The sequence below is a fragment of the Falco rusticolus genome, chromosome 7 (genome assembly GCF_015220075.1).
Source record: "Falco rusticolus isolate bFalRus1 chromosome 7, bFalRus1.pri, whole genome shotgun sequence".
Lineage (NCBI taxonomy): Eukaryota > Metazoa > Chordata > Aves > Falconiformes > Falconidae > Falco > Falco rusticolus.
The window spans coordinates 44,272,681-44,287,678 of record NC_051193.1 but is presented as its reverse complement, the minus strand read 5'-3'; the positions used below and the strand labels follow the sequence as shown (position 1 = coordinate 44,287,678).

The 14,998-nt window shown below is 41.9% G+C and overlaps 1 protein-coding gene across 2 annotated transcripts in view; it reads left to right on the top strand.

Moving 5' to 3' along the window:
• Positions 1 to 14,068: 14,068 nt before the first annotated feature.
• The window catches only part of SPATA7 (spermatogenesis associated 7), a 55,701-nt gene continuing 54,771 nt past the window's right edge, over positions 14,069 to 14,998 (top strand). For both annotated transcript variants that reach the window (XM_037394204.1, XM_037394203.1), the window contains exon 1: positions 14,069 to 14,171. In XM_037394204.1, coding sequence (XP_037250101.1) covers positions 14,132 to 14,171 — 40 coding nt within the window. In that variant the 5' untranslated portion in view covers positions 14,069 to 14,131. The remainder of the gene's footprint in view (positions 14,172 to 14,998) is intronic.

Here is a 14,998-nt window from a genome sequence, read left to right as displayed (position 1 = left end):
GGGTCACCTGTCCTGGCTGTGTCCCCTCCCAGTTTCCTGTGCCCCTCCAGCCCTCTCCACTGGCAAGGCCCAAGAAACTGAAAAGTCCTTGGCTTAGTACAAACATTACCTAACAACAACTAAAAACATCAGTGTCCTATCCACATTGTTCTCACATCAGAGCCAAAACACAGCACTGCACCAGCTACTAAGAAGAAAGTTAACTCCACCCCAGCTGAAACCAGAACACATGCTCTTGATCACCTACCCACCTTCATCTTCTTCCAGTTCTTGGGTCATGGCTTTCCTTCTTCTTAAAGAAGGCTTCCAGTAAGAACTGAGAGCCATGTGCTACCATTCAGTATTTATAGGCTGAAAATCTTTCAAATGAAGAGCGGGATAAGACATGCTCTGGAACCTGTGTTTTTGAAGGGTAGAGAAAATCCCTTTAGTCCTTTCTGGGCAATTTCTACATACATTTGATGAGTGTGCCTTTGTCCCACACGGCAGGTAACCAGCTTACTGTTAAGTCACACCAGATAAACACCTTGAGTTTTTTACATTAAAAAAATAACTGATCACAAAAATGTATAGTTGCAAAGCTCTCTGGATAGTCAGTTAGCATGCAAGCTCTCCACTCAAAAAGAAGCCACTCACTTGGTGATGCTTTTTAGACCAGCAGCCAAGAACTATGATCAGCCCACACTGCTCCTGGCCCACAGTGCCACAGCAGCAGGAACAGAAAACTGGATTAGAACCTTTTCTTTCAATTGTGAAAGCCTGAGGAGAAGAAAGGAGGGCAAGGCAGAGCCCAGACTTCCGTAGACAAACTAATGAAATTTGAATTTGTAATTCAAAGAAAAGTAGTTGCTTCAACAAAAAAAACAAACCAACCCACATGGGAAACCATTTGTTTCATCTCTATTGTCTCCAGCAGAGCAGAACAATACAGATGAAGGTGGAAAATGCATAACAGCAGCTGAAAAATTAGAGCTAGAAAATAAGATTCTCTCTGCATTTCCAAAAGTGACAAATATGGTGGAGTGGGGCTCCACTTCCTCCCAAGGCTTTCCATCCCCAGCCTCAGGGCTGATGTAGCAGAAAACTAATGAGCCCCTCCCTCCCCCAAGTCCCCTACTACCTCCTGCCAGGGTATCTTCCCAAGAACAGCAGACTGTCCAGGCCTGTTGTAGCAGCCAAGAAAAACTACTCAGAAATTCTTTCTTCAGTGTCATCCACTTTGCATTCCTGAATGCTGAGCACAAAATCCTGACTGTGGTTTTCATTCTTGGCAAGGTGCCGTGCTGATGCAACAATGCCAACTCATGGGCACTCACCTGGCAGTGTGTCAGCTTAGATGCCAGCCTCAGTTTGAGAAAGACATCTTGGGAAACAGCAGGCACATCTTTCTGTGCCAACCTGCTTCCTCCAGAGCCCCACTACAGGGTCCACTTAGCTGTGGTCCCCAGGCATGGGGGGAACCCCCAAAGCTAGAGCTAGAGGGTGAGCATACTCTCCCAGTCCCTGCAGGCTAATCAGACTAATCCTCCTCCCAGGAAAGCAGAAAGCAGATGCTAGCTTCAGACTTTGTGACAATTAAATGATAGAGGGAGTAGTTGGCAAAGGAAGACAACTTTGTAAAGAGGAATAAAAAAAATTGCACTAAGCCTCCCTTCTTGTTGCAGTGAAACTAGTTACTGATGTAAGCCTGGGGTAAGGAAAGCTGAAAAATTTTTAGGCAGAAGTTCCTGGGCAGAGAGAACTGCAAGCACAAGCTCTCCAGCGCTCTCTGAAAAGTAGGACAGGAGCTGTCATAAGAACAGAACTGTGTCAACAGTTTAGGAATCTCTTAGCAAAGTAAATGCCTCTGCTGTGGGCAGCATACCTGTCTCATTGCTCTGACCCAAATCGCCCTCCCAAGGGACCAGCCCTCTCGATAAGGCCCTGTGCAGACTGCAGAGCTCTACTGATTTACAAAGGCTGTTGAAAGACAGAACCGAGTTGGTGCAACTCACATTGTGGCACCAGTTTTGTGTCCAATGATTCTGCCAATTCAATCAGACCTGGTTTTACACATATTTAAGCAAAGTGAGGATAAGCTCTGCAGAAGGGATGATCTAGTAGTTGTGCACATCTCTGTGGCAACGAAACACCTCTGTGGAATGATGGCCTGGTCAGCCCCATGAGCTAGGATGCAGGAAAGCACTAAAAGTGTCATTTATTTTTATGGGTTTCAAATTGCCAAAAAAATTATCCCAAGCTTCACACACACAACAGAAAACTCCTCTTAAAAGCATACTTATTGTCACCCTTTCATATACCTTTGTCTCCTTATTTAGCATACAGCTTTTCTAGATCCATTTTTAAAAATCTTTTCACCAGCAGTTTCACCCTTCCCATTTTACCCTCCCTCCAGTATTCTTTGCCGCTGTGCCCCTTCCTTTAAGAGCTGTCAGTATTATTTCTTATCCATTTATCTCCAACGGACTAACCCTACTGTGAGGTAGGAAGCCCAGAAATAGGCTACCATCTATATATTTTGGTTATAGAGTGTTCTTAAATAGTCTACACTGAACAAGGGAAAAGCTAGGGGTTATCAGCTGCTGACCAGGAGTCTACACCTCAAGAGAGCTCTGAGATGGTGCAGGGCAGATGGTGGGTAAGCTGGATCTCGAGAGCAGGCTCAGAGCCATGTTCAGCTAATGGTCATGAGGAGAGGGAGCTCAGTCACCACAGCTACATGGCTTTCCTTCCAGATCGTAGTATGGCAATAGAAGAAACACTGACCATTTTCCAGGTACACAGTTAGGCTGTGCTGGCTGTTGGAGTGATTAGGGCTGAGGCAAATGATCTCCAAGCTCAGCCATTTAACTGTAGTGACTTATCTTTAAATGCCTCAAGCTTTTGGCTCAATTTCAACAGAAACAAACATGAAATAGACCAAAGAGCAGGACTGCTGAGGCTAATACTACCTTTAAAAAAAACTGATGTCAATGAAAAGCTGGGATCAAGTTGGAAAGGGTCCTTTCCCCTCTATCTCATAGCACCATTAACTTCTTATGGGTAGGGAGTTCTGGCTAAAGCTGTTAGTTTATTGTTGCTTTGCTATCCCTGTTCTGCCTGCAGCCCTTAGAGTGGTAGGAAAAGTCCTTTCTCTTCATCACCTACAGGAATTGCCTCTGGTTTTTTTTCACACAGCAGCTTGGGAGGTGCAGCTCCATCAGAATGAACCAAATGAAACATTGTTCATTCACTGTGGAGTGGTTGTTCATTTCTGCTCACTGTATCTTTTGCTCCATAAAAAAAAAAAAAAAAAACAAACAAAAAAAAAAACACAAAAAACCAAACAAGAAGAAAAAACAAAAGCCCTGACGTGTGGATTTTTGCAGAATAAAATTAGTTGTATTATAAAATGCATTTACAACTCAGATAAGCGCTCTGGGGTTTTCTTGTTTTCTTCCTTTTTTTATTATTACAAAGAAATAGTTTCACAAGGCTGTCTACTAAGTGAAAGACCATGCCCTCATTTCGAACACTTCTTTGAAATACTGAAAGTCTTGGGAATTGGTGACTGTTTTATTACAGGAGCTGTCAACCAAACTTTCAAAAGTGACAAGTGATTTCTATCCCCAGATGAAAAAAACTTGAAAATAAACAGTTTTCAGATAGTGCTGTGTGTTCACTTTGAGAAAAAGATGCCCCTTTAAAACATCTCCTGTTGACTATTCAAGAATTCGTGAATCCAAACCAATTAGTCCTGATCCATAGTTATAAATGACTATAGCACATGTTCCCAAAGGTACTTAGGCAAGCAACTCTGAGTCAGTGGCAGTTAGGCACCTAAATATCTTGTGGATCTCATTTTGAGCATGCACCACCAAATCCATCAGTATTGTAGCCACACTAATGGAATTAAAGAAAATAATTTAACACAGAACTACGTTGGCAAGCATTTTGAGTAAAAGGAGGTGATGGAATAGGAGAAGGTTCTGTAACCATCGAGCTAGCTGTCTGCACAGACAGCGGTAAAAATGGACTCCATTGTAGAGTTCAGAGGTAGTGCAAAAGAGTATGTCTGTGGTGCAAGTTTTCTGAATGCCAAGTTGGAACTAAGAGTAACTGTGGTTATAAAAATGTTGACAGAAATTTGACTCTACTAACATTAGATGCCACTAAATATATAAACAGGCATGGAAGTTTGCTATTACAGGGCCTTGCTAGATAGATTAATAACTTGCCTTTGCCAATGTTGTACTTGATATTTCAAGGAGAAACATAATACAGCTAATTCTATTTTCTTCAGCATCTTCCAGCTGTGCATCTGAAAACACTCTACTAGCAAAAGTGAATCACGGAAACCTTTTAGGATAAATATTATTATGGCCATTTACAGATGAGGTAATAGGTGTATAGAATGGTATAGCATCTCATCTAATTTCATGAGGATCCTGAATACAGTGAAAAATTAAAATGAAATTTTTAAAGCCCAAACACTTAATAAAAAAAGAGGGCAAATTTATGACATAAGAACTCAGGCTGGTATACTGAAAAATATTGTTGTTAAAGAAATAATATAAGAATCAAGACATACACATACCTGTTACTATCGTTTTGCTTGGTAAAAATGTACATCTTATTCCAGCAGTTTATTCTATACAAAATCTTTGCGTAAAACCACCCTTCCTCTCAATTACCACAAACGTCTATAAATTATACATGTTGGCTCTTTGGGTTAAAAATCAGCATTTCATAATACTTTCTGGCAATATAGCAGCATCCTTTAATTATAATAGATATCTCATTCTTGATTTAGTAACAGTCCAAAAAGAATAAATCACAAAGGCTTTTTAATTTTCCATTTTGTGTAATTACAGAAATCTATACCTGTCAACTTATCCTTGTATGTCAACAGCCTTTTTCTTACTCCCATAATTCTCTTTGTCTTTTCAATCTTCATTCCACTGTCTCGAGAAGAAGTGGCCAAAACTGAACGAAACACAGATATGTTCATTAAAGATCTATTATAATTTTAATTACAAAGCAAACTTTTTTGCATTATCTTCCATGCTTTTCAACATTGTAGTGCATTTTGTTTCTCTCATAATTGGGTATAAAGACATACACTGAAGGCAAACTACAGAAAAACTGGGATCCTATTGTTTCCCCATTTCTTGTAGGAAATTCCCTGAAGCGCTGAAATCAGTACTTACTTAAGCTGTGACAAACTCTAAAACAAGTAAGGTGATATGTAGTATTTGACCCTTCAATGTTTTTTTCTGCTTCAGAGGTGTGGCATCTTCATGCCAGATAGGACTTGCCTGGTTGTGTTTCACTCTGATTTGGGATGGATATTTAAACAAGTGGGATTTTTTCTTTGTTTATGCAATGAACACAACTCAACAAGTTTTGAGACACAGTGAACAGGTGCTTTGCGCGTGAAAATTCTCTAAGATTGTGGCTGTTTGTCACAAAGTTTTCCAAGATGAATAATATTTGAGGTTTGGCTTTAGGAATGATATAATTAAACATCTATTTTTGGCCTACTTTACCCTCTACCATGACATTCATTATTCATTAATCAGGGGTTAGTAATAAAAGGCAGTCAACTTCCTTTTGTTAGTAGTTCTGATTCACACATAGTGGTAGGAGTAAATCCAGCTGTTGCAAACATTGGATACACATCAGTCTGACAACCCATAGCATCTTTAGAGCTGGAGAGGCTGCCATGGGAACTGCCAAAACGAAACCAATAGAGCTATATGTTTCATTATTTTGGAGAAACCAGTTTTCAGATCAGTAACACTGCAGCAGCCACGACACAGAAAACTCAAGCTAGTTACCAGTAATGTAATCCTCAAAACCTACTGAGATCCAAAAGACATTGGAGTGAAATCTTCAAATGAAAAGAAAATTGTTGGTAGCATAAAAAAAAAAAAAAAAAAGACAGTCTACCTGTACTTTCAGCAAATGTAACAATTTTTCTTACACACAAAGCAGCAGAACTGACATGGCTGAACTACCCTCATCATCATGTGTACTTTGTAAATCAAAGATTTTTGCTACAGTCTTGACTTGTACTAAAAGAACCATTTTTTTCCCAGTCATTTCCAAAGCAACAAGAAAAATATATCTATATATCTAATATATATATATATTAGAAATATAGACAATATATATATATGTCTGCAAATCTAAAGACAACAGTCTTAAAGGGAGCCTTGCGTTTACCTCCATCTTGTTTTGATCATAATTGCTTTGGTCCGTGTGCGACCTTCCTTCTCAGATATTTTATCCCACCTAAAAATTTGCTAATGTTGTTAAGGCCAAGAACAACTGAGGCTATTTAAAACTTGTATTAAGCTTTAATCAATCAAGTAACTTGTGTCTTAAATGGCTATCTCCTCAATCCCTAGAACTGGAGATTGATTAACAAACACCAGTAGAATCAAATTACTACACCTCCAGTAAAGGGAATAGAAATTCCTTCCCCATAACTTCTGCTGAGGTGGAAAGAACCTGCTAGATTTTCTAACTTGTGGTATTAATGTATAGTTTACTGGGTACTTACTGAATAGAGTGTTTCCTTATGGTTGTCGGATATTTTAGCCTTTCACGGATGAAGGTGAGGACACTGGTCCTTATCAGAGAGAGAGAGCTTATGAAGTTCTGCAACACAATGAAGTTTCTCCAGAAATCCTTCCATAGTTCTGAGAAAACTGAAAAAAGGAAAAGAGAATTGTATGGGGGAGAGGAACATGACTAGCCATAACCAAGCTACCAAGCTCAAGGTTATACCAAATAACTAGAAAGTTGTGAATATGTTATCTGTCATCTAGAAAGGAGGTGGCAGTTAGTGACAGGCCTGCTAGTTTGACCTCAGCACTCTTCAAGGATATATTTTAAAGAAAGCAGAAACTCAGGACATGTGGAATTAATTAGTAAATGCAATAAAACCTATTAGGTTTTAATTAACCACATAGAACCTGAGAGGTTCTTGAGATGCACTTAGCTAAAAGGAGCCAAAACTATTTTTCTTGATAGATAATCTATGAGGATTGGAGAAAGGTTACTGGTGATGATCCTGGAAGACTTTTTATACTTTCACAGTACATTTTGTAAAATAGCTAACTGTGCATATTTATAATGTAGGGGATGTGGGAATGACAGAAATTGGAAGGTATTGCCAATACTGAGAAGGAACAGATTATAATTTGGAAAGTATTTATTAGTACTGCAATTTTTTGTGGTACAGATTAGAACACAATTAGTATTAGTAGCACCAAGTGCAAAGGCGTGCACTGGAGGACCAAGAGTAAATATTATTATGAACAGTAGATGACACAGGAGGAAAGAGACATAGGAATATTAATTGAACTTGGGAAGTCTTGGAAAATAAAATTCATATGAATCAGGTAAACATTTCTAGCAAAGAATTTATTAGAACATATGAAGGAAAACATGAACTGGGGTAATGGGAATCCTAACTTCTGAAAAGTGAATAGAAAAGCATGAAACTAATTGTAGTACAACATTCACTGAGTATGTACTGATCATTAATTTAAAGGTTTCTAGCCATATAAGGAATTGAATTTTTGAACAAACTTTTGAAGAGGGCTGCAAGAATGACTGCATACAACTTTTAAGACAGAGATTCAACAGCTTGTGGAAAAGATTTATATGATAATGTTGTCTGTCATTAAAGAAACCGCTATAACACATAGGACTTCTCCCTATGCTAGTCCTGTTATCCTTTATTTCTATGCCATATAACCGATTTGTGTATTCAGAGTAAATTCAATGCTTTCTAGTCTTGTGCGAAATTGCTATAGTCCATTACCTATATTTATGTTTAATATCACTGGCCCAACTGGCTTCTGTGACATTAGATTAGGGATAAATATTATTCCTTTTAGGCTTCATCCATATCTGCAGTTTAGATATTTATTATTCAAACGATTGATGTAATTTCTGTTTCTATTGATGATAAGCACAGTGCAAAAAGACTTATCCCGAAAATGCAGACAAGTGCACTAACTCTAAGTGTCTCCATTTTTACTACCAGCTATGAATCACATTAAGGTGATTTAGACTGCAGCCTACTCAGGCACCTGAATCAGTGTATGCAAGGTCACACAAGTCACTGACAAAGCTATAAACAGACCCTGAGCATCCTGACTGTTGTGCTTGTGAAACATCCACCAAACTGAAGTCCCTTTCTTTTCTGATGCATGTAATGTGCTAACGGGAAGGGAAAAAAAAGGTTTTATGCCAAATTTTAAACCAGCAAAATTCAGGTTCTGTCTAAATCTGAACATGGATATTCCTGAAATCTTATGAAGTCAGTAAAAACACACAAATTTAGTAAGTAGCAGACGTTTCCCTTGGAATATAACTTTTAGCTGAAGGAAAGTCCTAGACAATATAACAGAAAGTACTTATGGCAATTCTTCCTAAGATATTTTTTTTTAGTATTAATGAAATGATTCCAAAGAGAAATACTCCTAGAGGATTTAATTGCAACAGTTAAACTTCACACAGTCCATTTTGATTCCTGCCATTTTCATGCCCATTACTTTCCTTCACACATAGCTGCAAGTGGTTAACATGACCAAAATTGCTATTACTCATGAAACACAGTATGCTAGAGATTTTTTCAGTCTGTTTTTTTCATCTTTCAGTATGCTTAAACACACAGGCAATGTCATTACAGTTCCTTCTTAAATGGAAATAAACCCCCTAAACTGTTCCAGTTGGGAATTTAAGTCCTTTTCTAGCAAAACCGTATTTCACATTCATGAAGATACTGAAAAATTATCAAAGTGCTGTGGAAAATCACAGTATATCTGTACTGTCTTTTGTAGGCAATTCTAAAGCTGCCCTCAAGAATTCCTCTTCTTGATCTCAACAAAGCTGAACGAACCCTCTTCAGCACGTAGGGTTCCATTTTTTTCAGGTATGTGCATGGATTAATACACTGCCAGGCAAGCCTGAGCATGCTGCGGTAGCTGCATAGAAGGTAGACGGGCCACACAAAGTGCCACACTGACATTCTTGTGTCTGCTGCCACAGGCTGGGTAGACATTGACAATCCATCTCAGCCTAAGCAGGAATAGCTTCACTGGATTTAATGGAGTTGTATCATTTATGTATGTCTAATCTGAGTCCTAATTTCCTGATATTAACTGAAATATTAAAAACATGGTTTCATCCTGTATCTCATTAATTACTATGAGTAAGCATTTCTGTGTGGCACAATAGGTAAACCTATCAGAAAATAAAGCATTTCTTACGTCTAGATAACAGAGTTATGACATTTATATAGATTTTTCCCTTTAAAATTCCAGTTATTCCATTAGTTACTGCAGTCTGCATTCTTTAATACCTAATAGTTCAAGTAATGAGAAAACAACAGCCTGCAGCAGCTGTAATAAAGGACAGTTTTTCACGTACAAGCTTCCTGTCTACAAACTTTCATAGGAACAATAGATAAACAGAAAATGACACAGTGTAAGAATAAATATAAGCAGAACTTGAGTCACCCCAGCTACTAGGTTTTACATTACAGCTGAGAATAACATCTTACACAATTTAGAGAGGTTTCTTCCTTGCCACATTTAAAAATACTCTTGTGTCACAGGGATACATGCATTGTAAGACTCTGTATAGATCTGAAGAGAAAGAATAGTTGTACAGAGTACACCTGCACAGCAGCTTCCTGAAAGGGTTTTAGTAGTTGTTATTCATACTGCAGGGGAGACTTTTTCTTCTAAGCTGATAAATAGAGTATGACAGTTTAACGCTGTGTTCACTACATATGTCTACCGTTTCCCTCATCCTCCTTACCACATTCCCTCTTCCTTTAAGCTAGCTCCCTCATTGCATTCTAAATTACAAGGTCTTAAAAACTGCAGTTTTTAAGACATGGACCATCTCCTCTGAATTGTTTCTGCATCATCTTTCCTGCTGGAGCCCTAACTTTTTACAAAAGGCTTTGAGTATTGCTGCCATCATACACACAATAACAAAACAACTACATGCATTGCCATGAAAAAAGGGAGAGTCTCCAGTCCTGCCAGAACACATAACTTTCTATCATTATAAAGTTGCAATGATATTTCAAGACTGTACATGATTTTAGTAATGCCAAGAACTGTATGACCAAAGAACATGCAGCAAACAGGAGGCAGAAAAGAACCTACCATTCCTCCTGTACAAATATGTTTGGGTTTTTTTTATTTTCAAAAAAACTATTTCAGTAGTTACTAAGTCTTCTTTTTTTCACCTCACACCATCTGCATGAGAGCTACTCCAGTTGTTCAACACAAGAATTTCCTAAGTGGGTAGCAAAAAACCGTGGAGAGACAGCCTGTTTAAATACATGTAGAAAGCACTGTCTCCTCTGATCTTTCAGGGAAATGATTTTCTTTCCAGATAATGGTGTAGGAACGGATCGCTAGGTTAATGGTCTGAATGTGCCAGCTGGAGACTGCTGCAAGTCAGCGGCAACTTGCTGTGAGCAGCAGCAAGGGGCTTGGAATGCTGACACCACAAAAGCCACAGGCAGGTGACAAACCCCCACTGAGAAAGGGCACTGATGCCAAATAAAACCTCAAGTAAACCCAGAAGATTTATTTCCATCATAAAGTGTGAGGGCTTTTCTAGAATACTTTGTGAATATGGTGTGCAGGTCTAGTGGTGGACTTGGCAGTGGTATGTTAACGGTTGGACTTGATGATCTTAAAAGTCTTTTCCTACCCAAACAATTCTATGATCCTATAACTCTGTTTTCTGCCTGCATATGTAGGCTTACTTTGATAGACAGCTGTAAGGAAAAGCAAGCTTCAAAGAAAATCAATGGCTTGAAATAAGCAAAGACTCTCCAAAGAAACACAATTTGAATTTTCCAGTGTACATACAAACTTTTTTCCAAGAAAGCCAAATCTCACATATGCAGAGTTCTGACATTATGAACAGACCTCTGTCCCAAGTGAGCAGGTAACTGTTTGAAGTCCTGCCAGACACACAGTACTTTTTCAGAGGAAAATTGTCCTGTCTGTGGGCTAAGCGTGCAAAAGAAAATGGGCATCATATGGAGTACTTCCTTTTTTTGAAATATTTTTCCCTAATGATTTTTTTCTTCCACAAAAATAAACACTACCCTGGGCTGAAATTTTTGTTGCCATCAGTATTAACTGTACATTTTCATAGCAGTTAGGTGCCTACATTGGATGATACACAGAACAGAGGTAGTAGGCAAGAAGGTGATAGTTCTGTAAGTCCATGTCAGGGCAGGGACAGATACGCATCTACACTTGCAAATGTGACACTCATATTCCTGCTGCTTTCATTCCCGCCCTGTGTAGGTACATTTTAAAACCATGTTCTGCCGTAATGCATTCCAAGGAAAAGAGGAAAATGCCCTGCTGAAAAAAGACACCCAACAACGTTAGATGCTGTTTGGTCTTTTTCAAATTGGGAAAAGAAAAATCTTACAGGTTTTATCATGCTATTTCTTCACCCACTGTGGTAGGCTCTCTGCAGTAATCTGTGTTCTTTATTTCTGTTTTGATGGATCAAAGTCCAGGACTCATTCAATTTTTGTTAAGGCTTATTTTTATTTAGTACGTGTTACAGAACTTAATGTGTTAGCACATAGCCATAGATCTGGGTTACTTTTTAATTACACTGAGAATATATATACTTTCACAGATCAAAGGGAGCCAAAGGCCAAAGGACTATAGGTCAGACCAGTTAGAAACACATAAAGCTTTGGTATGTGTTGCCATTGGAGGTGAAAAATTTCAGAATTAGGACATCTCTAGGAGGCTGTGGCTGCTGATTGACAGAGAGAACGAGTGGAAATTGCTGCGTGCCCTCAGTGTTGCCTAGAAACCAGGAGAATAGTTGTGATATATTTCTAAAAATGCTCACTTACATTTGGGTGTTTTAATTAACTACATGGTGGGAAAAAAGTATAGGAACAATAGGAGGACACTATGAGAAACCCATCATTTGGGTTGGACAGAACAGCCTTCTTACTGCACGTTGGGTACTGCACACTGAGAATTCAGAAACCTGAAATTCAGAATTCAGATACTGAAACAAAGAAAGTATTTTAAAAGTACAAAAATATTATGAGCTCATTTAAAAATGAAAAAAAAAAAAGAAACCAGAGAAAAGTGTTTTCTGTGGCATGATCTCTGCAGCCAATAGTGAGTATTACACCTGATGGTTAGAATACCACATAGAGGTGAGAATCTCATGCACTTACGTTCTAGTATCTTCAGGTATCTGAAATGGAAACTGTTTTAAGACTGTCTCTACTTCTACAATCTACAGATTTAACTATTTAGATCACATCAAAGACTAAACCAGAGACCCTGAAACACAATAACTAGGGTAACTAATTTCCTGAAGCCCTTTCCCTAGATCTCTGATTTCACAACGCCGTCAATAATCTGCTGCAGAGGAATGAAAACCAAAAAAACTCTTGGGCTGGGCTTTCTGGATTTGTAGGTTTTGCATGGAGGAGTGAGAACAGATACTCTTCATGACATTGCCCTCACATCCAAGACACCTAAGAGAAGATGACAAAATGCTATTAAATTGTTTTAACAAAAAGGTAAGGTGTTTGTGGCATCACAGTTGACAGTAGCTGAAATGCCATGAGAATAGACACTTTATAAAAAAAGTATCGAGAAAGACAGAGGACCAGCAAAGGATGGAGGATCAACGGGTTTCCAAGGCATATATTCCCTCTCCTGACCTCTCCCAGACGAATTTAACACAGACTACATTTATAGATTATTTTACAGAAAACAGAATGCCAAAACGATTGCTATAATGCAAAGCATAAGAATTAAGGCCATATCCAAAGAGTACTTCATATAGCTAATGGGAATATCTAAAATTTTAAGGGAAATCACAGGCTGAGCACCAACGGCTAGGAGTTAGCAGGACATTTCAGCTAATGTTCAATAGTCGACTGCTTAAAATATTTCTGAGGCTTTTTGCAGAGTCTGCACGAAATACTGGGGTAGATAAACTACAGGTTTCATCTGGCATGAATGTTTGTGTGACTTACTGGGAGCTTTGGATGAGGCAGAAATAAGCGAAATTGTTTTGAAATACCATCTCCTTGATGTTGCTACGATTTTGAGCTATATTCAAACTATTTTTCCTAGCACGTAAGGAAGGGTAGAAATCACATTAAAAAACTGTATTTACCCTGTAATTAGCAATTTCTAGGTGGTGAAGGGTAATGTTCCCCCGGCTGGGATGACACGTGGCCATGGCCTTTTCACATGAGGCTGTGGCTGGGACCACAGCACCCCTGGCCTGTTGGGGAGAACAAGTGTCACACAGAATGTGCACACAGAGGGATTTCTGGCAAAAATCCCATGAGACTGCACGTTAAGGGAGACAGCAGCCTGCCTGACAAAAAGTAAAATACAAGCCTGTTGCTTCTTCAAACAGTTGAAATCCAACACATCAGCACGAATGCATTCACCACTGGTGCGATCAAACGCTGCTTTTCCAAAGTTTCCTTTTGCAGTTCATTTCTAAGGTGCTGTTTATTTTGAATTTCTTCAGTGCAACGCACGGGGAATGCTCCAGGCCCTCAATCTGCCATTCGCTCGTCTGAAACAGGAGTAATTTGCCTCAAGCCACCCCCTGGCAGCCATTATTGTTCGGCTTCCTGTCAGGTTACAAGAACAAGGGGCACTTCGCGTTGGCGGGGCAGAGCTGCCGCCAGGCCGCGGCGCGCCCCTCGAAGAGCCGCCCTGGGACCGAGTCCGAGGGGCGAGGGGGCTCCGACGCACCCCGTGGCTTCGCCGGGGCCAGGCGCGGAGGCCGCACGGCGCGGAGGCCGCACGGCGCGGAGGCCGCACGGCGCGGAGGCCGCACGGCGCGGAGGCCGCACGGCGCGGAGGCCGCACGGCGCGGAGGCCGCACGGCGCGGAGGCCGCACGGCGCGGAGGCCGCACGGCGCGGAGGCGCCGCACGCGCTCCCGTAGCCACGGCAACGCCGGAGCCGGCCGAGCCAGGCACCGCGCCCCGCCCCGCCCCGCCCGCCCGCAGCGGGGGCCGAGCCGCCGTTGCTGCCGCGCGTAGCGCCGTCCTGCGCCGCCCCTCCGGGCCCGGCGGGAGCATGGGGCTGAGGATGGAGAGCGGCAGCAGGCGGAGCCAAGGTGCGGGGGGCTCGGTGGCGGCTCCGCGGCCGAGCGGGGGGCACAGGACCGGTGGGGCGGGGGCTGCCCCTCGGTGGGGTGCGCTGCCGCCCGGCTCTCCCCGTCCCGGCCGGGCCCCGGGGCTGGGGGCGGGCGGCGGCTCCCTCTCCCGCGCCGGCGTGTGGCGGCGGGCACGGCGGCGCTGCGCGGGGTGGAGGGCGGGTGTCGGGCACGGAGCGCGCTGCGGGGCTGCCCCGCCGCGGTCACGCAGCCGGCGCTGAGGGGGCTCGGGGTTTGCTCCGCCGGCACTGGGCGAGGCTTGGCAGCCGGGGCTGGGCAGGGTTACGCGTCAGACCCTCGGAGGCTGTAACTCCCCTGGAAACGTGGCCTTACGTTGCCCAGCGGACACCGTCACCACCCGCCCGCCTGCGTGCGGCAGCGGTGTTCGGTGCTGCTGCGGGGGCTCCGGCTGCCGGTGCCGGCCGCCTCCCGGCCGGGGCCCGCGTCCCTGCGCGGGGCGGCGGCGGCGTTCGCCCTCCCCGGCGCTGCGGTGCGGGGGCTGCCCGGGGTGCAGGACGTCGCTGCCATGGCGTTTGGCTGTAGAGCCAAGATTTTCGGTGTGGTGGGGTTTTGATACAAGTGTAATTGAAAAATAAAAGACTCAAAAGCTTTGAAGGTCTTATAAAGTGATTCCTGACCGGCTCTGGGCTGCTCTTGTGCTCTGATCCTGTGGGTGATCTTAGGGGCATTTGTTACTCATGGCAAAAACAGGCATAAACATGCATGTTTGCACTGCCCAGCTCTGGCTCTTGGAAAATTCCAAAAATATTTTTAGATCTGAACTAATG